We start from the raw sequence: 25,453 nt of genomic DNA on the forward strand, positions 1-25,453 counted from the left end.
AGAGGATGGCACTGACCACAACAGACTCAGAGAAAATCCTGAGCGTTGTCCGATACATGTTAAAAGATCTCAGCTGCTTCAGAAAATAGATACGACTCGGGCCCTTCCTGCAGAATGCAGTGATGCTTTTAACGCAGTCCGGTTTATTTTCTGATACGAGTGTGTTGCTGATCTCTGTGGAAGACACAAAGTGTTGAAGACGCAGATATTGTGGCCTTCCTGTCAGGTAATCCACAATCCAGGACACAAGATAGGCATCCACATGCATCAGTTTATCAGCCAGGAAGGTTGGCCTGATGGTATGAACTGGAAAAGTCGAAAAATATAACCTTCACAGTGCTTGAACACAATTTATCAGGTAGATGATGGAAACCTCAACTCCAAGGCAACACTTGGAGCTGAAGCAGATTCTGATGCAGTTATTATAGTTAACTAAAACTTAGCTAAGAACTAAAAGTAGATGTGAAAAACAAAAGAAAAAAATTGTTCGCAAAGTTACTCTTTAAAAAAAATGTGGTTTGAAATTCACTCTTGTTTTTTGCTGTCTCAGACAATTCTGCTCCTCTACTGTTATTTTGGTTTTTTTTCGTCTGTTTGTCTGTTTTGCAGTTAGAGACACGTCCACTAGATGACAATATTATCATATCTCATGATACAGTAATGCTGAAGGATCTAATACTGTTTGCTGAGTTATCCTGCTGGTATTGGTAACATTTTCTGTTGTTGTCTGCCTACCTGTTATCAAGTCGGAGCCTTTCTGTGGAGTTTGCATGTTCTTTCCATGTTTGCATGGGTTCTTGTTCCTCCCACGTTCCAAAGACATGCAGTTAGTGGGGTTGGTAATTCTAAATTGTGCATTTGAGTGCGAATGGTTGTCTGTCTCTATGTGTTCGCCTTGTGACAAACTGGACATATCCTGCCCAGGGTGTACCCTGCCTCTTACCCTGTGGTAGCTGGGATAGGCTCCAGCACCCCCACAACCCTGATTGTGGTTATAATGGTGGATGTTCATATGACAAAAATTCCAAATGTTTAGGTTAATAACATGTAATTAATTAATATTAGAAATAACATCATTGCTTATATAACCTTGGCATTTTTCAGTAAAAATAAATGTGTATTTTCAATGAAAGTCGTGAAAAACATTTCTCCTAAAAATGACCCAAAGTTATCAACTTAAATATACAATGTATGTGTAATCCTGTTCTCTAAACTTTTTTCGGAATTACTCAGTATTTCAGGACACTTTTCTTCTCTCCTAAGAGATCTTGAATTATTACTCATTTATTCCATCGCACCTACCAATAAGTATTTTTACATAATAATTACATCCTAAGTCACGGGCTGTATCAACACTGTCACCTAACTGTGTGATGTTTTTGAACATTCTGATAACAAATAGTTTCTTTAAGAGACAATAATAGAAGGGAAAATGGGTCATTCAAGCATCAAACATTCAAAAACTTTACAGAAAAACCTGAAGAAATAAGAGACAAATGATTATTCAGATAAATCTTCACACTATAGCTGAAAGAATTAAACTACTACAGCTCATTTTTTTTATATTTATTAATACTCATAAAGGTTATTGATTTATGTTAAGCCATTATCAGTTCATGTATGGTTCAGGGAAAAAAGAAATGATGACTTTAAGTTTTAACTGTTCAGTTTGAAAGCTCTAAACCACGCAGAAAGCAACAACACAAAGCTCACAAGTTTGCATGTTTTACAAAGTTAGCAATAATATTTTTACATTGTCTTATACTTTGTACACAACACATGCATTTCATGATCAAACATCTTTAAATTGAAACCCACAAGCATTTCTACTTTTCTACTCATTTCTACTGTATTCTACGTGCCATTTTAGAGTGTGGTTGTTTTACACTCTGTACACAACAGCTGTGGCGCTTTTTTGAGTTTTTTTTCTGTTTAAAAGGCAGTGACTCAGTATTGGATGTTAGAGTATAGATCAGCTGTATTGGAATAGAGTTCAGCTTGATTGGGATAGACTTTGCCTTCATTGCAGTAGAGGTCACCTTGATTGGAGTCAAGTTCTCCTTCATTGGAATAGAGATGAGCTGGTTGGTGTGTATTGACAGGCATTCTGCTGTAGTGAGCTGAGACGTTTTCATATATGGGATTATGGCTAACCTGAGGAGACCAAAAACATAACCTCCCATATGGTACACATTTTACACCATATGGAAGGTTAAGACATTGGTGAGATAAACAAGACAAAAAAATCTATCCACACAAAGGATAAATGATCAAGTAAAAGAAAAACAGGATTGTGGATGCACTGTGTTGTGTACCTGCTGTTTGTTGTCTGATATTTCACTCTTTGGAGAATGACTAGAAGCCCTCTTTTTTCTGAGTGTCAAACATGAAAGGATATGACTGAATAACAGATTTCAAATCAGAGTTTGAACATGACTGATCTTAAAGAGAACACAGTGATGCTCACCTCCGGCAGCAGAACACAGTGAGAAGTATTATTATTATTAACAGGAGAGCTGCAAAACCTCCTGCAGCTGCTGGTAGCCATTGAGCTGTGGTGTTATCCTTGTTAGTTTTAACACCACAGGAATAATTTCTTATATTCTCCCTGCTGACTGGGTCTAGGATCAGATGTTTGTTGTGGGTCTCTGTCATGTTCAGATGTCGACTGTTGAAGTACCAAATGTAGTTTGTGTTGTCAGTCAGAGGACAGCTGGTGCTGCAGGTCAGTGTGACTCTCTGACCCTCTGTCACCACTGCAGAAGGACTCATCTTCACTCTCAGCTCTGAAAGAGGAACATTACTAAATAATTAAAAACTATAAATCTCATAAAAAAATTTCCCAATTACCTTTTTTTTAATATAGGATAGCATTTTGATGGGTAATGTGATACAGGTCAATGTGGAACGCAAAGGACCGTCAACAGTTTTACAAGAAGCACTTCTTAGACCAGCTAAAATGTGATGATCAGTGAAATTTTGCTGATAACACTTTTACATTCAGTATTGTTTGCTCAGGTTTACATGAGGCTTTTTAGGCTTTTTAGTGTAAAACATTGAGGCTCTTACATGAATGAAACATCTTAGGTCATCTTGTTAGGAGACTTTACCTGTGACAATCAAAAAGACTCCAGGCAGTTTCAGTTCTTTATCATTTCCTTTCAGGATGAAGGTGTATTCTCCTGAGTCATTCTTCTTCAGGTTTTTGATGGTCAGGGTGTGTTGGTTCTTCATGTTGTCCTGATACTCCACACGACCTGAAGGCTCAATCGGTTTTTCAAGTTCCTTATCACCTGTTTTCCATTTTTTACTCCAACATTTAAACTCTGGTTTCATGTTATCAGGATGTGAGTATTTACTGATAATGTTCACTGAAGATCCTTCCAGAGCACAGATTCTCCTGCTGACATAATTCACTGTCCAGCAGTTTTTATCCTGAACACCTGAAATATAGATGGACGATTTAAAGTTGACTGTGGTGTCTGCATGTTGAGATAACAGCTTGTTATTAATTAACAGAATTAACAGTTTTCTTTGATACTCACAGACGTCATCAGATTGAAGATGCTCATGACCTTTAATTGCACAGTAAAAGTTGTTTTTCAAAGAACTTGGAGTTGAAATGCTTCTTATATTTTCCCTATAAAGTTTTCCATTTTCATACCACACATAGACAGTTTGAGGGTCGATCAGAGGACATGAGGTGCTACAGGTCAGTGTGTTCCCAGGTGTCTTTACAACATGTACCACTGAAGAGATGATAAATACAGTTTCGTCAGTCACTATGTTATTATGCATATTTTATACGTGTATGTATGTCAGTTACATGGTTTTGTGTATGGGAGCAGATTTGTAGAGGTGAGTTCAAAGAACGGTACTTGAACTCACTTCTCTTTTCATTATAAGAGAGGAGTCTGTGTACTCATTCTGTCTTTTCCTCATCAGGGACGTTTTCAGTTTAACACATTTTCATTGACTGCATCCACACACTTCAATAATAATCTTGGCATTCTACTTTTTTCACCCAAAGCGTAATGTAATTCACGTGTGACCTGATGGCTGTCAGTGCTACCCCTCAGCTTCTTAGTAGATGTACCTGTGCTGTTAATGTGAAAATCCTACTTGAATCCATTCCTGAATTATTGCAATCACAAAATTTTCAGAAAACTAGAACTTTGACCTTGACCTCGAGGTCAGTGTCAAGGAGATTCAAAATCATCAAAGATTTTTAGTACATGTGCCTTTTGTAGCAATTTGGAAATCCTACTCATTCTCGCATTCACAAATCTCTGTGTCCATGCCAACTGCCAATAACATCTTTTAACCCTTCAGCCTTTTTACAGCTGAGGGGTTAAAAAAGTGAATATAGAAACAGTGCATTTCAGAGATCAGTAAGAAGACGTGTTTGTGTTCACCTCTGGGAAATGTGATGGAACAAGGCTCATGTTCTGATCCCTGCTGATAAGGACACATTTCGCTTTTAGTGTACGTCACATTGACGCATGTTGATGTGATGGAATCTGGATGAAAAAAATATTAGAGTATTGAGTATGTTTACTCAGAATTATTTGACTTAGTTTATTTAGAGTAGTTTATTTTGTAACACACTGAACATCATGACTCACCCACAGAGACTTGAGGGGCTCTGAGATGCTCGTAGCCTTTGACAGCACAGGAGTATGTGACTGCTTCCTCACTGCTGAGCAGCTCTTGGTACCAGGGAGACCAGTCCTCATAGAGAAACTCTCTGTTCTTGTACCAGATGTAGGCTGCAGGCTTTTCAGTCAGAGGACAGCTGCTGCTGCACATCAGTGTTACTGTCTGTCCCTCTGTGGCAGGAATCACCTTTACCTGCAGCTCTGAGAAGATTGTTAATAGAAAAATTATCAATACATTGATTATTCATAGATGAGTTCTTAACGCATTTGATAAAACCACTGTACCTGCAACACTGAGAGAAATTCCCCTTTGGTCACAGTCTGATTTGTCAGCAGGTTCTCTGCAGCAGTAAATGTTTGCATCATTCTCTGCTAGATTGTTGACTGTCAGAGTCAAGTTACTATCTGCTGACATGCTGTACTTTCCATCTGCAGATGTCTCAATCTTGAAGCCCCCCCTGTGTACACTGTACCAGTTCATGCTTGATGTTGGATGTTGATGTGAGCAGGACAGATTCACTGATGAACCTTTCAAGGCACAGATGCTGTTTGTTTGTCCCTGAACACCTTTAACACAACATTTGATTAACAAGCATCTGTGCAGATTTACACAATTTCTATAACATTCATATGTTATTCTGACAATATAAGTTTCATGCATTTTTCCATGCAGCACTCTGAAAATTGCTAATATATTGCAACGTTATCAGAGAACCATCAAATGTTTTGTTGCAAAAAGTCACAGGGTCAAGAAATGTATTAAAAACAGACCACCAAAGATTTGAGAAGAATCAAACGTGTTATTTTCCATTGATTTCATATTAACTGGAAAATTATAGTACTTCTTCTTCTGACCAAAACCCTCTCCGAACATTGTCTGGGAGGTTCCGGGTGCTGCTGCAGAAAACATTTGATCATTGAGAAATCAAATAACCAACAATCTTCAACTTGAAAGTAAATTCAGTGTTTTGGTCAATGACTTTTTTTTATGTCAAAAACATTTATTTATAAATTTAAAGTTTTAAAGTTGTTTGTTTTGTCATTCTCACTTCATTGGCTGAAAATAAACAAAGGAAATGGGGAAATATTCATTTTTCATTTAGTTGCATAATAATTCTGCACACTAATAGTTACCAACAAATATGAAAATCTCACTTTTACTTCCTTAAATATCCTGATTAGGCGCTGTAGTTGTTCGAGAATAATCATTTACGAAGCTATGTGAGCCAAGCCGGGAGTGAGTTAGTGTGGGTTAAACCCAGTGATTCATGGCACTGAAGCAAGGCCACGTTTAGTACATAATTCTGAGAAACTAGCAGCTTATGTAATAATAAAGTGTACTTTTTAGAAACAAGTGGCTGTGAAAGGACAGGAAGACCAGAAAAGATGATCTTACGGAATACAGCAAAATTCCTTCTTTTAGCATAAACTAAACAACAGCAAATGTTCATTTTACATGTCTCAAATATCTACAACTGTAAAATGTTACCTATGCATTAATGCAACATTAACATACATATAAGTGGACATTGAATTAAGGGATCTGGTAAAACAGAATCTTTCCTACCTGAGAGAGAGAGAACAAAAACCCAGAACAAACATTCAGCTTCTGTGAAGAACATGGCTGTTGCAGACTTCACTGTCTAATCAGAAAGTTGACTAATGAGCTTTCAAAACCCTCAGCTGCTGTCTTATTAAAGAATGATTGCTTAAAAGCAGAAGTCATCTTCTTAAAACTACAAAGTCTTATGACCAAATGGACATGGAAATTACGGCAAATATGTGTGCATGCAACACCTTCAGATCACTTCCTCCTCCTATCAAATTAGTGCAGCAGCTATTCATATATGACATATAACAGCACGACAAAACATCTGTGTGTTGCTTTTGTTATTTTGAGATAAAAGCATCTTAAGCTCACCCACATGAAAACTTCCTTTGAGAAGCAGTATTATATTTTTCTTCTTGCTTTTACCACAATATTTTGAGATCACATATTTCACTATCAAGCATTTCCTCTTTTTGGCTCATTTTTATAATGTGTTTTATTCAGAGATTAAAAACTACTTACAGATACACCAGCTACTGATGTTATACTAAAACCTAGTGAGGAATACTGCCTTTTAATGTCTGTTTATTTGCTTTTCTTTATCAGGCTCAGATTTGGAGTAGAGATTCTCAGTGGAGTGGAGACTGAAGTGCAGTCTGTTCTACCAATGGTCACCCCGAGTTAGCTCATCTTTAGCTCATCTTTCCATCCCGTTATAAGGAATCTTATGCATAAGTTTAATAAGGAAGATCTCAGGTCTCACATCTGTCTGCTCCCAGGTGTTGCCGGCTAATTCTAAGCTTCACGTCACTTCTACTTTCCCAGGTGAGAAGCTGTTTGGTGACATCACTGATGTTGTCCAATCATTTTTCTCCCAGCCTTCATCAGACAAAGTAGCACTCATGCCACATACTTTAAATCTCACTGCGCGTCTGTCACTCTCCTTTGCAGACGCCTTTGTGCAACCCACCTTCTCCACATCACCGCCTCTCATCACTCAGGCTGTATTCAAGCCTCCATATTCATCCCCACCCTCACAGGGAGTCCTGCTCTAATCCCTATCACTGCTGGGATCAACGGGCCATCGGAGTCTAACTGCCAAATACCTCTATCTAAATTCTGTACATTAATAAATCATGGTCATTTCTTTCTTATGATCCTTCCGTACTGAATTATAGCTATGTTTCTGTGCCAAATCAAACATACTGATCCTTCCTCTGTTTCTGTTTTACTCCTTGACAATATGTTGTCTCTGCTGGTGTGATTACAGATACAAAGTATCCTGTTTCTCTCAATGTATCAAATGGGGGGGGGGGGGGGGGGGGGGGAATCAAATGCAGTGTAAATGAACAACTCACAGATAGCATTACTCAACCCTGTAATAATTCAATTTTTTGTTTATTTCTCTTTTTAAAGAAACATGAAGTCTCTGCAAGAGAAGTAAGGGCATGATACATGTGTGAATGCTGAACAATGAAAGAAGTATGACATGCAAAGATCAGAAAGGTGTCATATTATGCATCAACACCAGACATGTGTGAAATGACTGCTGTGTAAAAAAAAATGTGCACCCAAAACACAAAAAGCACTGGCAGATGAAACAAGCAGAAAAGACTGTAACTGTAAAAGCAGAAATACACGATGAAAAAGCGAAGAAGAGAAAAACTGACAGAGAGAGGCATTTCTATTTATACACATTAACAGTTACAGTAGAGCAAAGAATAGCATGGCAGGAAATACAAAAACAGACGATGGACTCTTACAGAGATGCTTCTCTCCATGCATTCTTGCTGTTTCTGTTTCATGCAGGCTTTATGAATGCAGACAGCAAAATGAAGGGTGAAAATGTGAAACATATGAAAATATGAATTCATTAATAAGGCTGGAATACCAAATGTTTCATCAGTAACAAAAGTGAAAACAGCTTGATCTGAGTACAACAGCTTAGCCTCCAATCTTATAAAACTGGACAGACTTTAGATATTCAGGTGAAAAAACTAAGATGTTGATCATAAACCAGGTTTCTAGCTGTTTTGTGTCTGTTATTATTTGTTCAAAGTAGGGAGTGTGTGTGTTGGGGAGGCTTTAAGATAAGTTGTAAGACGATAATAGGAGACACCTGTGTATTTATTACTTATATGTACTTATTATGGATTACAGCACTCTCAATAAAAATGTTGTTCATAAGCACAGGCAAAGCATCACTGGGGTTTTTGCTAAAGTCAGTGTTCATTAAGCACTTCCTCAATAATTTTTGAAAGTAGAAGTAATTTGGAGATAGGGCGGTAGCTATAGGGTCCAAATAAAATATTTGAGGAACTTCTTGTTTTTCTTCTTGAGTCTTTGGCAGATGTGGCACAAACAAAGACACTGTGAAAACTATAAATATGATGAAGTAATCTGAGTTGACCTTGCCTTTTAACCTTTCAAAAGCTGCACAATCACAGGAAAGGTCACAAAGAAAGATGCAGCTGTGATGAAGTGTCAGTGAGACCGAATCAGTCAAACACCCCAGAAAAAGACATTTCAGTTTGATTGACATATGTGAAGTTTTGTGATATGCTTGGTTGATGGATGAATATCTTACTTCATAGCTTATTCCCTGTTTTGGCTGTTTGGCATACAAGAGAGGGACCCAAAACACTGGACTCAGAGGACAAGAATTAAACCCAAAAGCACCGAACATGATGACTTTGGCGATCACCAGGTGGACTATTTAATCCTGCCCTACCTGCTGCTCCACGCCAGTCCGTAGTCGCCTCTCAGCGGTAACGTACGCCTGCGGAAAAGAACTCGTATGACAAACTCTCCATCGGACCTAACACTGTTTTTTTTCCCTGTGTACCCAGATCACAACTCGGCGTGTTTTTGTTTTCGAGCCACCTGCCTGTCCACCTGTCCGCCTGAGATTTGGTTCACATTCAGCTTCGCCGTCTCGACCCCTTTTGGAGCTCCACCCCCCTCTGGTTCACTCGGCCCGGCTATCACCGTGAGACGCACACTCCACCTTCCCTCGTATGCTGCCTTTTTTTCCGCACCCCAGTAATCTGTCTCTCTTTTTGTTTTACAGCCTCTCACAGCCCCGCTCTCGGCGTTCCCTGTGCGGTCCCTCGGTTTCTTCTGGTTTCATACGTTGTTTTTCTGGCTACCCTCACGGGACACCTTTAGTTGCAATAAACATTACTTTCTTTATTCGCTCCTACCCTAGTGTGTGTGTTCTGCTACTGGGTCCTGCCTGCGCTCGGAACTTTGGTTCATGACAGTACGGACTGGCCAGTATGGACCCAGCAGATCCATTCCGCTCCGCTATTAATAAACAGGGCGCTATCCTCGGTTGCCACGATCAGCAGCTCCAGTCTCTCCAAGACCGTTGTCAAGAGCTCAGTGACACTCAGAATAAATTACAAACTAGGCCGTCCGACCCCGTGCACCGCGGCGTGTCGCCTCCGCCGCTCGAACCCTTCCACGGGGAGCTGGACCTGTGTGGGGGGTTCCTTTTCCAGTGCTCCTTGTTTTTCAGTCGCACGCCTCACGCGTTCCCCACGGATACTGCTAAGATCTCCCACTTCGTGGGATTGTTACGGGGGCGTGCTCTAGCATGGGCTGAAGCCTACTTAAATTCTCACCCCATTCGTGATTGCGATTACGATGACTTCCTGGAGGAGTTCCAGGCTACGTTTTCCCCTCCGGTATCGGAGGACGATGCCGCGCAGAAGTTGCTGGGGCTCCGTCAGGGGCGGCGCAGTATTGCGGAGTACCTAGTTGAATTCCGTACTCGAGCGGTCGCCGTGGGTTGGCCCGATTCGGCTCTTCGTGGGTTTTTTTTACGGTCGTTAAATGACCAGATGAAGGACCAACTAGCTTTTCACGAGGAGACCAGATCCTTTGATGAATTGGCCTCCCTCTCCCGTAGGATTGACAGACGCTTGCGGGAGAGGGATGCCGAGCGGCGGTCTAAGCCTATGGGCTCCGTATTGCGCCCCGGGTTTCGCGTTTCTCCGCCCCCGCCCCCAGCTGCGTGTGCGCGCTCTCCGTCGCCGCCCCCGCCTGAACCCATGCAGATCGGACGCTCTCGGCTTTCTCCGGAGGAGAGGGAACGCCGATTTCGGGCTGGAGAATGTCTGTACTGTGGGAGGCCCGGTCACCGCATCGCTGTTTGCCCGGTCCGCCCAAACGACCCGGCCCACCGGTGAGTCCGGGGATACGGGTGGGCAGCACTCTAAGCACTACTAGACCCCGATTGTTACTGTCCGTTACTATCGTGACTTCTAATCAGACTTTTACATGCCCCGCGTTAGTGGACTCCGGGGCGGAACAGAACCTTATGGATGAGAAGCTGGCTAAGAGGCTAGCTGTGTCTCTTACTCCACTCGAACCGCCCATCCCTGCGTCTACATTAAACAACCAAGTGTTTGCATACATAACTCACCAAACCGCGCCTGTACGGTTAATCACATCAGGTAACCACCAAGAGCAGCTGTCCTTTTTCACTTTTCCTGCTCCTGACACCCCGCTTATCCTAGGCTACCCCTGGTTACAGAGACATAACCCACACATAGATTGGGCCGGAAAAAGTATCGCGAGCTGGAGTGTGTTTTGTCTGGCGAACTGCCTGAGGTCAGCCGTTCCCTCCGCCTCAACGGAACGGAGGCCCGCCCCGCCACCCGCGCCGGACCTCTCTTCCGTGCCCCCCGACTATCACGATCTCCAGCAGGTGTTCAGTAAAGATGAGGCGCTCTCACTCCCGCCTCACCGTCCATATGACTGTGCTATCGATCTGCTCCCGGGTGCATCGCTGCCCTCTAGCAGATTATACAACCTGTCTCGCCCCGAAAGAGAAACCATGGAGAATTACATCCAGGAGTCGCTAACTGCAGGACGTATTAGGCCGTCATCCTCTCCCGTGGCTGGGGGTTTTTTCTTCGTGGGAAAGAAAGACGGGACGCTCCGCCCGTGCATCGATTACAGGGGGCTGAATGACGTCACCGTCAAAAACAAATATCCCCTCCCACTCATTAGTTCTATTTTTAACTCACTCCAGGGAGCTACGGTCTTCACCAAACTAGATCTGCGGAACGCCTACCACCTGGTACGGATACGTGAAGGCGACGAGTGGAAGACCGCCTTCAATATCCCACTAGGGCATTTTGAATATCTAGTGATGCCGTTCGGGTTAACGAACGCCCCGGCGGTTTTTCAAGCCCTAGTCAACGACGTGTTACGGGATTTCCTGAACGTGTTTGTTTTTGTTTACCTGGATGATATTTTGATTTTCTCCAAGACGCTCGAGGACCATCGCATCCATGTGAGGAGCGTGCTACAACGGCTGCTCGAAAATAGACTGTACGTAAAAGCGGAAAAGTGTGAGTTCCACGCCTCATCCATTTCCTTCTTGGGCTACATCCTCGCTGGTGGGCAGGTGAAGACCGACCCGGTGAAGATCAAAGCAATATTGGAATGGCCGGTTCCGGAGACACGAAAGAAGCTTCAGAGCTTCTTGGGGTTTGCGAATTTTTATCGCCGTTTCATTCGAAACTACAGCCAGGTGGCCGCGCCTCTCACCCAACTCACCTCACCCAAGGTGTCTTTCACATGGTCCCCTGAGGCCCACGCAGCCTTCGCTAAATTGAAGCGATTATTCACGTCCACACCCATTCTGACCCATCCTGACTCTTCTAAACAGTTTGTTGTTGAGGTCGACGCATCTGATGCGGGAGTCGGGGCGGTTCTTTCCCAGCGGTCTGGGCCCCTGAACAAACTCCGGCCGTGCGCCTTTTTCTCACGCCGACTCACCCCCGCGGAGAGGAATTACGACATCGGCGACAGGGAACTCCTAGCGGTAAAACTCGCATTGGAGGAATGGCGTCACTGGCTGGAGGGGACCGAACAGCCCTTCGTTATATGGACGGATCATAAAAATCTACTGTACCTTAGAACCGCCAAGAGGCTAAATCCCCGTCAAGCTTGCTGGTCCCTATTCTTCGCCCGCTTCAACTTCACACTCTCCTATCGTCCCGGGTCACGAAACATCAAACCCGATGCGCTCTCCCGTCTGTATTCCCCCGACAGCGAGGCGCCCCCCCCCCCGCCACCATCCTGCCTGCCTCCTGCGTGGTGGGTGCTCTCACCTGGGAGATTGAGGAGACCATTCGCCAAGCGCTCCCGGGGGACCCTGACCCAGGGACTGGACCACCAGGACGGCGCTTCGTTCCCGCCGTCCTGCCCGGGGAGCAGTCATCCACTGGATCCACACAGCACGATTCGCGTGCCACCCGGGCGTGAGCAGAACGGCGCGCCTCCTCAGCAGACACTTCTGGTGGAAATCGCTACTACGGGACGTTAGGGACTACGTGTCTGCCTGTGCCGTCTGCGCTCGTAATAAATCATCCACGAAACATCCCATGGGCCAGCTCCACCCACTCACTACTCCCCACCGGCCCTGGTCTCACATCTCGCTCGACTTTGTTACCGGTCTCCCCACCTCTTCTGGAAAATGTGTCATCCTCACCGTTGTGGATCGGTTTTCTAAGGCCGCCCACTTCGTCCCGCTAGCCAAGCTGCCCTCGGCTGCTGAGACTGCCCAAGCGTTAGTCACGGAAGTCTTCAGGCTCCACGGAATTCCCCTGGACATTGTCTCCGATCGCGGTCCCCAGTTCACCTCACAAGTGTGGAGGACCTTCTGCTCCATTCTCGGCGCCAAGGTCAGTTTGAGTTCCGGTTTCCACCCGCAATCCAATGGGCAAACTGAACGCCTTAATCAGGAGCTGGAGACTATGCTGAGGTGCGTAGCCAGTCAAAACCCCTCCTCCTGGGTTACTTACCTGCCCTGGGTGGAGTACGTCCACAATACTCACACCTCGTCCTCCACCGGCTTCTCTCCTTTCGAAGCGTCCCTCGGGTATCAGCCTCCGCTCTTCCCGGAAGAGGACCTGTCCCTCTCCGTCCCGTCGGCCCCTCATCACCTCCGGCGCTGCCAACGTGTGTGGCGCTGCGCTCGCCGCGCCCTCCTGCGCGCAAAGGAACGACAGGCGCACTACGCCGATCGTCGCCGCGCCCCAGCCCCTGACTACCAGCCGGGACAGAAGGTTTGGTTGGCTGCTGGGAACATCCCGCTCCGGGGCACGTCCCGCAAACTGGCTCCCCGTTTCATCGGGCCGTACGAAGTGGACCGAGTCATCAACCCGGTGGCAGTCAGGCTCCGGCTTCCGGCCTCTCGGCGTGTGCATCCCACGTTCCATGTATCTCAACTTAAGCCGGTCCGCCTCAGCCCCCTGTGCCCTCCTTCCGAGCCCCCTCCTCCCGCCCGGCTCGTCGGCGGCCATCCGGCCTATGCGGTCCGGCGGATCCTGGATGCGCGCCGGCGCGGGCGCGGCTGGCAGTATCTTGTGGATTGGGAGGGGTACGGCCCCGAGGACCGCCTCTGGGTCCCGCGCTCCTTCATTCTGGACCCTCGTCTCATCTCTGCTTTCCGTGCTTCTCTCCGCAGGCGGGGTCCCGGCCGGTCGCCTGGGGGCGACCCTTGAGGGGGGGGTACTGTCATGGTCCGCGGCCCGGCGTCCGGGGTGCTGCTGGGATGTCCACGCCCACGAGCGTGGCTGCTAACCCCACACCTGCATCCCATCCCAGGCGATCACCAGGTGGACTATTTAATCCTGCCCTACCTGCTGCTCCACGCCAGTCCGTAGTCGCCTCTCAGCGGTAACGTACGCCTGCGGAAAAGAACTCGTATGACAAACTCTCCATCGGACCTAACACTGTTTTTTTTCCCTGTGTACCCAGATCACAACTCGGCGTGTTTTTGTTTTCGAGCCACCTGCCTGTCCACCTGTCCGCCTGAGATTTGGTTCACATTCAGCTTCGCCGTCTCGACCCCTTTTGGAGCTCCACCCCCCTCTGGTTCACTCGGCCCGGCTATCACCGTGAGACGCACACTCCACCTTCCCTCGTATGCTGCCTTTTTTCCGCACCCCAGTAATCTGTCTCTCTTTTTGTTTTACAGCCTCTCACAGCCCCGCTCTCGGCGTTCCCTGTGCGGTCCCTCGGTTTCTTCTGGTTTCATACGTTGTTTTTCTGGCTACCCTCACGGGACACCTTTAGTTGCAATAAAAATTACTTTCTTTATTCGCTCCTACCCTAGTGTGTGTGTTCTGCTACTGGGTCCTGCCTGCGCTCGGAACTTCGGTTCATGACACAGAGTGCATGCAACACCATATATACCAGTCAAAAGTTTGGACAGAATGGCTCTAAATCCCTGAAATGTCTCTGTACATATAACGCGTTAACGGGTTAACCGCGCTAACATGTTGTCGCTGTGCAGCTCCACACATGGGGCATATATATATATATATATATATATATATATATATATATATATGTATATGTGTGTGTGTGTGTGTGTGTGTGTGTGTGTGTGTGTGTGTGTGTGTGTGTGTGTGTGTTAGGGGCTGTCACACACACACACATATATATATATATATATATATATATATATGTGTGTGTGTGTGTGTGTGTGTGTGTGTGTGTGTGTGTGTGTGTGTGTGTGTGTGTGTGTGTTAGGGGATGTCAACGTTAACACATTAATATGTCATTATGATATTGCAATGACATATTAATGTGTTAACGTTGACAGCTCTAATGCCACAATGGAACGTAACAGTTCTTGCTTTTTATTTTCTCTTTTTCTCACAGTTTTAAGCTTCTACATGGTTGCCACTGGTAGAAGACCACAGTTTGGGTTACAGTAGTTCTCCAGCACATTTTAAAATGTGCTGATCATATGTTTTTAATTGTAACACAGAGTGATCATTTACTGATATGAATTTGACACAAGCTTGGAATGAGAGACTTATCTCACTATGGCCCAAACCCAGTACTTCAAAGCACTGATGCAAAGGAACATTTAGTACATCAATTTTTAGAAACTAGCAGCTTTCATAAAACTGCAGTATTTGATAGAATGGAAAGGTAAACAATCTGATAAACCAGCTGTAACAAATACAAAAACAGGCTATTTTTTCTGTGGTGACTGTGAAAGGACAGGAGGACTGACCTTATAGAGTAAAAAAAAAAAATCGTTATTATGGCTTAAAATAAACAACAGTAAAAAAACAACCTCAAATATCTACAACCATAAACTGTTACCTATGCATTAATGCAGCATTTACACTGATACATACAAAGTGGACAATGAATTAAGGGATCAGGGAAAACAGAATCTTTCCTACCTGAGAGACAGAGAACAAAAACCCAGAACAAACATTCAGCTTCTGTGAAGAACATGTCTGTTGCAGATTGTGCTGTCGTATCAGAAAGTGGATTTATAAGCTTTCAAAAAACTCAGCTGCTATTATATTAGAGAGTGAATGCTGAAAACCAGAAGTCATCTTCTTAAAACTACGAAGTCTGATGACAGAATGGACAAAGAAATTAGGGCAAATGTGCTTGCATGCAACACCTTCAGATCACTTCCTCTTGTGGAAAGACGAAACCTCAACCATAGTGTCAAAGTGTCATTTCCAGCTGTGAAACACTGTGAAATGGTTTTTTTTGTCTGTTTGTTTTTTAATGTTTCCATGTTGTCAGAGTCAGAACAGGTACATGTGGTTTGGTTGTCATTTTGTGGTCCAGATAAAACTAAGAAGAAATCCCACAGACACAGACACTTTGAACTTTTAATGTTCAATTCAAAAGCATCTCAAGCTCACACACATGAAAACTTTATGAAACAACAGGTTTTTGTCTTTTAGTACAACATTTGGAATTAGTGCGTTTACTGCCAAATATTTCTAAAGTCAGGAGTCAGCCATGTTTTTTCTTTTCAACTGATTTTTATTATGTGTTTTATGCAGAGTTTAAAAACAGATACACCAGTTGTGATGCTGAAGTCATACAAAAGTCACTCAACTACAGAGGAAATATATGGTGACAAACTTTATTGAGCAGAAAGTTGGAGTAGAGCCTGCTGTTCCAAAACCAGGATGGAAACAACTTCCTCTCTGAGGGTGTGTGTAGCTACTGAATGAGTGGATGTTTGCACTGCTTCTCTTTTCAGAATTGCTTTCTTGAGAGGGTAAGAGAAGTCTACAGGGCTGTTGTTTTTCTTTGAGACGAAGATGTTCAGGTTTTGGTTGAGAGAGGTGTGGTATTGAATTACTTGTTGGCAGCTGTCTCTCCGTTGTTTGTATCCTCTGTGTGGATCTGTTGCCCACCTCCTTAATTCCAGATGAACAGATCATCTTGGTTGCAAAGACATCAGACTCCAACACGTTCAGTCTCTTTAAAGACAGATATTTATACATATGAATGACCCTTTGAAAGACATTTCAGTGTCTAAAAGAATTAAATATGGCAATGATTTGTGTACTATTATTGTCCCAGCTCAGTTACACATGTTGTGCTTTGACAGCAGTGCTCATACTGCCTGCCTAAATAACAGTGGACAATGGAACAAGTGAGTTGCAGGCTCAGGCCAGTGGTTCAAGGAAGCAGTAGAAGGCTGGTGACAGTGGTTATTGTAAGCAATGATCTGCAGGTTGTGATGCAAATGAACACCTAGTCACAGATAGTGCTGTAGATAGCAACCAGCAAACAGCTCTCCATGGTGGTGTGAAAATGGACTTGTAAACAGTGCAGGAGGATGACGAAGTGAAATGCAGAAGCTGTGGCAAAAGGGAAAGAGAAGTGGAGGCAAATCAAAGCAGTGGACAGGCAAGGTGAATGAAAACTGAAGCTGTAAATCAAAGCAAGATTTCAGGTTATTTGAATGCTGTAAAAGAAGAAGAAATGTTCGAGGATGTTTTGTTGTTACAGTTCTCAGTTCTCAAAGAATGATGATCAGCGGGCATATTACTTACAGAAGACCAATTACTTTTTCCGTGAACCCATTGAAAGACAGTCTTTAGAAATCACAGACAATCCCTGATGGAGATATATTCATATATTGTGTTTTAAAGATAAGGAGAGTATAGGAGAATAGAAACTTTAAATGCGATAAAGGTGAGCAATGTTACATGAGCTCAGTACAGAAAAAGACATTGCTGTGCTCCTTCTACAGGAAATGGCTTATTAGATAATGAAGTTGAATGGGGCATGAGTAAGAGAGGACGGTACTTTCTAAATCTTGTTACAAATCTTAGTGCAGATGTAGCAGTTTTATTTCCTCAGCACCTTCAGTTATCACACGTTATCAAATCCAACTTAATAGTTCACTAATTCAGTTCAGTTATATTGATATAGCAACAAATCACAACTAAATGTGCCTCAAGGTACTTTATAGTGTAAGAGCAAGCACATGGCAACAGTGGGAAGGAAAAACAGGAAGAAACCTCCAGCAGAACCAGGCTCAGGGAGGGTGGAGCCATATGCTGTGACCAGTTAGGAGTGGGGGCAGTGGGACAGGACAGAAGCCACACTACAGAAGAGAACCAGAGATTAATGATTAAACGCAGCCTGGTGTATCAACTCTTAGGAAGTGAGAAGAGGTGAGTGAAGAAAAAAGTGTATCATGGGACACCATGAAAACAATTCATCTGATTTCCAGTGATTCAAATTGTCATTTTAATGCAGTAATGTAAGTTTTTACAACTTGACAAAATGTTGTCTCTGTTGAATGTGTTTACAGATACAACAAAATGCCCTGCTTTTCTAAATGTATCAAATGGGGAAAATTCAAAAAAATGTCCTATGCAGTGTATTGAATGCCTAACATCTAACAACTCGTGCAATAACTCATTCTTTCAAAAACACAGGAAGTCTCTGCAAGCTAATCAAGGCCATGGTGCACGTGTGAATGCTGCACAATGGAAGAAGTGTGGCATGCAAAGATGAGAAAAATGTTATCTTATGCATCAGCATCAGCCATGTGAGAAAGTCCTGCTGTTTACAAAAAGTGCACCCAAAACGGACTGGCAGATGAAACAAACAGAAAAGACAGTCTAACCACAGATAATTTAACAGAAAGGAACACCAGAAATTTAAAACTGTAAAAGCAGAAATACATGATGAACAATCAAAGAAGAGAAAAACTGACAGAGAGGCATTTGTATTTATACACATTAGAAACAGTTAGAGTAAAGCAAAGAATAGCATGGCAGGAAACAGAAAAACAGACGATGCACTCTTACAGAGATGCTTTGGTTCATGCATTCTTGCTGTTTCTGTTTCATGCAGGTTTTATGAATGCAGACAGCAAAATGCGAATGTGAAACATATGAAAATATGAATTCATTAGTAAGGCTGGAATACCACAAATTTTATCAGTCACAAAAGTGAAAACAGTTTGATCTGAGTACAACAGCTTAGCCTCCAATCTTATAAAACTGGACAGACTTTGGATATTTTCCTTAAAGCTGAGATGTTGATCATAAATAATGCCCAGGTTTCAATCAGATTGTTTTGTGTATGTCATTATTTGTTCAAAGTAGGGAGTGTGTGTGTTTGGGGGGTGTTAAGTTAAGTTGTAAGATGATAATAGCAGACACCTGTGTACTTACGTATGTATGTCTTATTATAGATACTCTCAATTAAAATGTTTTTCATAAGGACAGGCAAAGCAGCATTGTTTGTTTTTTGTTTTGTTTTTTACCCAAAATCAGATGTTTATATAATAAATGTTTTCCTTTCATTATCTTAAACAGCTGCTCATTAAGTAAAAGTAAAAGTAACTTAGCAATGGGGCGGTAGTTATGGACTAAGCCAGACACAGAACCACGAAGGAGGGAGGAATGGGGATTCAAGGAATAACACAAACCAGACTAAAACCAAGAACAGAAATAAACAAGAGAATTAAAACCTGAAAATACAAATACAGTATAAAGAAATACACCAGAATAGGCTGCTCCAAGAAAGCACCCTTAACCAGAAACCCTTAACACTCTCCAAGAAAACCCTGAATGCAACACCCATAAAACTAAGAAACAAGACAAATGTAAATATAATATATGCAGAATATAGAATCATGAAACAAAGATAATTAAAAATACAAAACTAGAAAAACATCCCAAAACTCCTAAACCAAGACCCAGGGACCATGTTTAGCCAGATTAGTTCATTAATTTTTATATGGCCTGACTTTGTGAATATGTGCTCTGACTGACGTCCATACAATCGTTTAAATTGCGCTTAAAAACTCACTTGCTTAATCTAGCCTTTGAAGCAAGTTAGTTCAGACTTCCACCTGGTCTGCATTTGTGCTACATAACTGTAACTGTTGCTGTAACTGTTTTCGTTGTCTTTTGTTGTAACCTGCATTGTGGCACTTTTGTGAAGCACTTTGATGGACATAGGTCCTTTTTAAATGTGCTATAGAAATAAACATTAATTGATTGATTGATTGATGTATTCCTAATGACTCTTTTAGGGTGCGCCTAGAACCTTAGCAGGCCTTTTGGACTGCAATTCATTTGTCAAATAGAGACAAAGCAGACAGGGCATACACTGGTATGTCAAATTCCTGGCCAGCATGTCAGATTATGTTAAAATGGCATTTAGTTCGTGTTCATTGGTTTTACATATCATGCAGGTTTCAAACTGAACCCAAACTTCCTTCCTCTTTAAATAATTTATGCATTTATAAACTATAGCTGTCTGAACAAGTTAGTATTTTACATTTGAAAAATTGTAAAATACTAACTGAAAAACTATAAAAATTTTATGTCTGCTGCCCTCTAGTGGTTGAACTCTTCACCTTGCAGCAGTGACATGCAGCCTTGTTCACTCAACACCTTTCACTCAAGAATTGTGCTTTTAAATCAGTCTTGCTGTTTACTAAATCTCACTTTGCATAGAACACATTCTTTCGGGTAACCAATGAAAAATCAGCACATGCTGACTTCACAACGTCACTATGAATCCAAACAATTTGGTGGACTCCTAATTGCAGGAGCCCTCTTCACTCTTTCTGCTCTTTAGCAGTTAGAGACATGGCCACGAGATGGAGCCATTATCATAACTCATCATTTCAACAACTGCTTGTGCTTTCAATATAACAGTCTCTACTGTTGAGGGATGATTTAATCACCTGCTCTGAGGTTCATGCATGTAGTGGTAATATTGTATCCTGTTACTCTGTTTCACTTTGTAAATGTGTTTTACACATTTTTTTTTTTTTTTTACAAAGATTGCAGTTGTCTCTTCTGGATGATAATTCATCTGAGCTCAGTTCATGAAATGGTTAAAATGCAACAAAAAACATCTGAATATATTTCTTGCCCAAGTGTGTGTCTGTGCGTATTTGTGTGTGTGTGTAACAGGTTACAGTTTTGGCTTGTTTAGTGCCCAGCCATAACATTGCGAAGAAACAAGAAGTGTCTGCTAGTTACTGCAAGTGTCACATACATAGATTCTAGGTCTGACGAACAGTCTCAGTTGTGGGCAAAAGACAAAAACCAGTAAAATTCTAAAATGTGTTTCAGTACTCTAAATGCTAAGATCAACAGGAAACAGTGGAACCAATATATCGTTGACACTTAAAAACTTTTCTTGAGTATTGATATCTCAAAATAGTTTAATTTGTGTGATACCACATGTATGCAGTTTGATTGTCAGTCAGGTTACAGCTGGTGCTACAAATCACAATGTTGAAGAAGCTCTTTGAATGTGAACCTATTTTGATACGAGATGAATACACTTCGTGTTACTCATGAAACATTGAAAGAACTTATATGATTGACCAAAATATAAGTTTCAATAAATACAAACAAATGGTTTTATAGTTTGTTTGTGAAAACCTTCCCTGTGGGATATGTGATGGAGGACGGCTTATCCACTGATGCTTGTTTGTAAGAACGCATGATTGTATAAGCATAAGTCACACTGTAGCACCTTTGAAATGGAATCTGGACAAAAATAAATGAAATGAAATATTTGTATCCAGATCATTTTTTTATAATAATACTGTAATATACTAATAATACTGTGTGTACAGTGTCTGTCAGACATGATTTATATATAACTCACTCACTTACTGCACATAATGTCCTCTTTGTTTAATAATCACTCACTGTATATACTGTTCTCTCTGTTTTCGCACAGGTAACATTTCACTGCGTGTTGTACTTGTATAACTATGCACGTGACAAATAAAGAATCTTGAATCTTGTGGTGTGGGAAATCTTGAGTGATCCTTATGGGCAGAAATCTGTGCCATCAGAAACTGAATTTGAATAAGTTCAATTTGAATTTGAATTGCTCAGATTGAATCTGAATTGTAACTTGAATAAATGCTTTTGAAAACTGAATTTGAATTAGTCTAATTTGAAATTGAATTTTATATTTTGAAAATGAATTAATTTGCTTTGAAACTGCATTTTATCCTTTAAAAATTCAGCTCTCGAATAATTTCAGTTTCACTTCTCACCATTCAGTTTCAGTTCTACAATTCAATTTCAGTTCCAAAATTCAGTTTTTTGGAACTTACATCCGGTTCCGGTTCAAGCGCAAATTAATAGAACTACGTTTTACTAGCGAACCGAAAGTGTTACTGACGGGAATCTACAGCGTCTTGAGCTGAATTAAGACTTCAGAAGTCATTCGTCATGTCGAATGACCAGCGGATAAACTCTCAGGTTGGTAATAAATGTATTACATGTATAAGAACAAGCGTCATGTTAACAAATGATAGCCGTACAGTAGAGCTGGGCGATATAAGATTTTTTCATATCACGATATGTTTTTTTCATTTCAGGCGATAACGATATCTATCACGATATAAGCCAAATAACTATATTTGTAAGATTTAAATGTGCCGTTGCTCACAAGTAAAATGTGAAATAATCAGCAGCTTGTTTTTATTTAAATATTTATTTCCCATAATAAGTTCATCCATTAAGCGGACGCGAATGGATGGATGAAGTTCAACAGGGTAGATGTTGGAACATGAGACTTTTTCAGATAAATAAAGGCAAATATTGCAAACTACACAAAAGGCAGCCGCTAAACCGTTTAAGTTTCAAAATAGAACAAACGAAACAGACTACTAAATTATCAATTCCACTTAGAAACAAAATATTAATTCTAAAAATAAATCTTAGTTTGTTTTACAGAAGAACAGACAAAACTGACTAACTTTTGTCAATATCAAATAAACTGAGAACTAAAAGGAAATTCTCAATCTCTCCTTGTTGTATAGCTGAGCTTTTCAAACAGTTTTAACAGTTACTTTAGTCTGACAAAAGCCGAATGACGAATTAGCGCTTCCAGTCAGAGACTGAGGCTACGTCCACACGTACACGGGTATTTTTGAAAACGGAGATTTTCCGTTTTCGTTTTAAAAAATAATCCCGTCCACACATAAAGGCAGAAATGAAGGAAAACGCTGCTATGAACATGCCAAAGCAGCAGGTGGCGCTAGATTCCTAACCATGCAGAAATGTTGGCCAATCAGAAGTCTAGAAGCCTCGTTGGGAAAAAGTAAACAAAGCTGGGGCATAGAAGCAGAACCGAGTCGTATGTGTGGAGGGACAGTAACTGTGTGTATATGTAAGCATTTAAACACTGCAGAGAGTAGAATTAACAGTAACAGTATTGTAGAAATTCATTTCACCGAAACAATAACGTGGCGCAGTGTGACGCATGCACCAGTTTATTGTATTTCCAGACTTGCTTTCGGCACAATTTACAGTGCACGCTACTCTGTTTTTTGTCAGACTTGAAATAGCCGAAATACCTTCACACTACAGAACTTCTATGGCTCTTCCGTTCGACAATCTCTCCGGCATTGGAACCATCATCTGTTTTCTCTTCGGTCACGCTCGGTTGATTTTTCTAGTCGGCACACTCATTTCCTCCATTACCCGGGCAGTACGGTGGCTGGCTGCTTCCCAAACAAATACACATGTGCGGCTTGGCACTTGTGCTGTACGTAACAAGTCACGCGACGTGACGCTGCGGCTGTGATTGGTTCGGTTCTGCGCTGCTTAATTTGGATTGGCTGACCTTTTTTTTTTAAATTTTTTTTTTTTAAGAGGACAAGAGCGGCGAGGTCTATCGCGATAGTTTAATTTCTCTATCGAGTAAAAGTTATATCGCGATACATATCGTTATCGTTCTATCGCCCAGCTCTACCGTACAGTAACTGTTATGCTTATTGTAGCTGTTAGCTAAAAACGCTCATTTAGCTTAGTTTGCCTTTCATCAGTCACTACATTATTAATATGCATATTTTATACCCTGCTATTTCTTTACTATTTTTCTCAATTACCATAGTTTTGTGTACATGCTCTGTCTTCTCCTAAGGAAAAGCCTCGCTTTGCTTTGTTTAATTTTATATCTTGCACCCATTTCCATTATACATGTCTTCAAACATAGTTTAATGTGATTAAATACATATGTGATTCAGATTAAATCATGTTTAAAAAGTGAATATACAAACAGTGTACTTCAGAGATCAGTAAGAAGATGTGTTTGTGTGTTCACCTCTGGGAAATGTGATGGAACAAGGCTCATGTTCTGATCCCTGCTGATAAGGACACATTTCGCTTTTAGTGTACGTCACATTGAAGCATGTTGGTGTGATGAAATCTAGATGAAATGAAATATTAGAGTACTGAGTATGTTTACTGAGAATCATTTGACTGAACATCATGACTCACCCACAGAGACTTGAGGGGCTCTGAGATGCTCGTAGCCTTTGACAGCACAGGAGTATGTGACTGCTTCCTCACTGCTGAGCAGCTCTTGGTACCAGGGAGACCAGTCCTCATAGAGAAACTCTCTGTTCTTGTACCAGATGTAGGCTGCAGGCTTTTCAGTCAGAGGACAGCTGCTGCTGCACATCAGTGTTACTGTCTGTCCCTCTGTGGCAGGAATCACCTTTACCTGCAGCTCTGAGAGGATCATTAATTGAAATAATATCAATACATTGATTATTCATAGATGAGTTCTTAACGCGTTTGATAAAACCACTGTACCTGCAACACTGAGAGAAATTCCCCTTTGGCCACAGTCTGATTTGTCAGCAGGTTCTCTGCAGCAGTAAATGTTTGCATCATTCTCTGCTAGATTGTTGACTGTCAGAGTCAAGTTACTATCTGCTGACATGCTGTACTTTCCATCTGCAGATGTCTCAATCTTGAAGCCCCCCCTGTGTACACTGTACCAGTTCATGCTTGATGTTGGATGTTGATGTGAGCAGGACAGATTCACTGATGAACCTTTCAAGGCACAGATGCTGTTTGTTTGTCCCTGAACACCTTTAACACAACATTTGATTAACAAGCATCTGTGCAGATTTACACAATTTCTATAACATTCATATGTTATTCTGACAATATAAGTTTCATGCATTTTTCCATGCAGCACTCTGAAAATTGCTAATATATTGCAACGTTATCAGAGAACCATCAAATGTTTTGTTGCAAAAAGTCACAGGGTCAAGAAATGTATTAAAAACAGACCACCAAAGATTTGAGAAGAATCAAACGTGTTATTTTCCATTGATTTCATATTAACTGGAAAATTATAGTACTTCTTCTTCTGACCAAAACCCTCTCCGAACATTGTCTGGGAGGTTCCGGGTGCTGCTGCAGAAAACATTTGATCATTGAGAAATCAAATAACCAACAATCTTCAACTTGAAAGTAAATTCAGTGTTTTGGTCAATGACTTTTTTTTATGTCAAAAACATTTATTTATACATTTAAAGTTTTAAAGTTGTTTGTTTTGTCATTCTCACTTCATTGGCTGAAAATAAACAAAGGAAATGGGGAAATATTCATTTTTCATTTAGTTGCATAATAATTCTGCACACTAATAGTTACCAACAAATATGAAAATCTCACTTTTACTTTCTTAAATATCCTGATTAGGCGCTGTAGTTGTTCGAGAATAATCATTTACGAAGCTATGTGAGCCAAGCCGGGAGTGAGTTAGTGTGGGTTAAACCCAGTGATTCATGGCACTGAAGCAAGGCCACGTTTAGTACATAATTCTGAGAAACTAGCAGCTTATGTAATAATAAAGTGTACTTTTTAGAAACAAGTGGCTGTGAAAGGACAGGAAGACCAGAAAAGATGATCTTACGGAATACAGCAAAATTCCTTCTTTTAGCATAAACTAAACAACAGCAAATGTTCATTTTACATGTCTCAAATATCTACAACTGTAAAATGTTACCTATGCATTAATGCAACATTAACATACATATAAGTGGACATTGAATTAAGGGATCTGGTAAAACAGAATCTTTCCTACCTGAGAGAGAGAGAACAAAAACCCAGAACAAACATTCAGCTTCTGTGAAGAACATGGC

General features: G+C 41.6%; 2 protein-coding genes and 2 long non-coding RNA genes across 6 annotated transcripts; 2 read left to right on the forward strand and 2 right to left on the reverse strand.

Moving 5' to 3' along the window:
• Window positions 1-1,605: 1,605 nt before the first annotated feature.
• LOC112430001 (uncharacterized) lies at window positions 1,606-15,583 on the reverse strand. Of its 2 annotated transcripts, XM_076885463.1 has the most exons (9): window positions 15,432-15,583; window positions 4,944-5,225; window positions 4,626-4,859; window positions 4,416-4,520; window positions 3,546-3,749; window positions 3,111-3,443; window positions 2,468-2,786; window positions 2,316-2,373; window positions 1,606-2,154 (listed from the first exon to the last, which is right to left on the reverse strand). In XM_076885463.1, exons 1-9 carry the CDS (start codon window positions 15,484-15,486, stop codon window positions 1,948-1,950), a joined length of 1,797 nt encoding a protein of 598 aa, XP_076741578.1. In that variant the 5' UTR covers window positions 15,487-15,583; the 3' UTR covers window positions 1,606-1,947. The 2 variants fall into 2 exon arrangements, with proteins under 2 accessions (XP_076741578.1, XP_076741577.1); XM_076885462.1 differs by lacking the exon at window positions 15,432-15,583 and having other exon boundaries at window positions 4,944-5,330.
• LOC143418964 (uncharacterized) lies at window positions 8,903-9,473 on the forward strand. The gene is made up of 3 exons (XR_013098911.1): window positions 8,903-8,975; window positions 9,057-9,196; window positions 9,278-9,473. It is a non-coding gene; the product is annotated as an uncharacterized LOC143418964 (long non-coding RNA).
• Window positions 10,065-14,389, forward strand: LOC143418963 (uncharacterized). Of its 2 annotated transcripts, XR_013098910.1 has the most exons (4): window positions 10,065-10,396; window positions 13,694-13,905; window positions 13,987-14,126; window positions 14,207-14,389. It is a non-coding gene; the product is annotated as an uncharacterized LOC143418963 (long non-coding RNA). The 2 variants fall into 2 exon arrangements; XR_013098909.1 differs by having other exon boundaries at window positions 13,987-14,389.
• Window positions 15,584-15,972: 389 nt separating the features above from the next.
• Window positions 15,973-25,453, reverse strand: LOC143419164 (uncharacterized). Its single transcript, XM_076885464.1, has 4 exons — window positions 25,396-25,453; window positions 24,114-24,395; window positions 23,796-24,029; window positions 15,973-16,481 (listed from the first exon to the last, which is right to left on the reverse strand). The coding sequence occupies exons 1-4, from the start codon at window positions 25,448-25,450 to the stop codon at window positions 16,459-16,461; spliced, it is 594 nt and encodes a 197-aa protein (XP_076741579.1). The 5' UTR covers window positions 25,451-25,453; the 3' UTR covers window positions 15,973-16,458.

This window comes from Maylandia zebra, linkage group LG6, assembly GCF_041146795.1.
Source record: "Maylandia zebra isolate NMK-2024a linkage group LG6, Mzebra_GT3a, whole genome shotgun sequence".
NCBI classification, from domain to species: domain Eukaryota; kingdom Metazoa; phylum Chordata; class Actinopteri; order Cichliformes; family Cichlidae; genus Maylandia; species Maylandia zebra.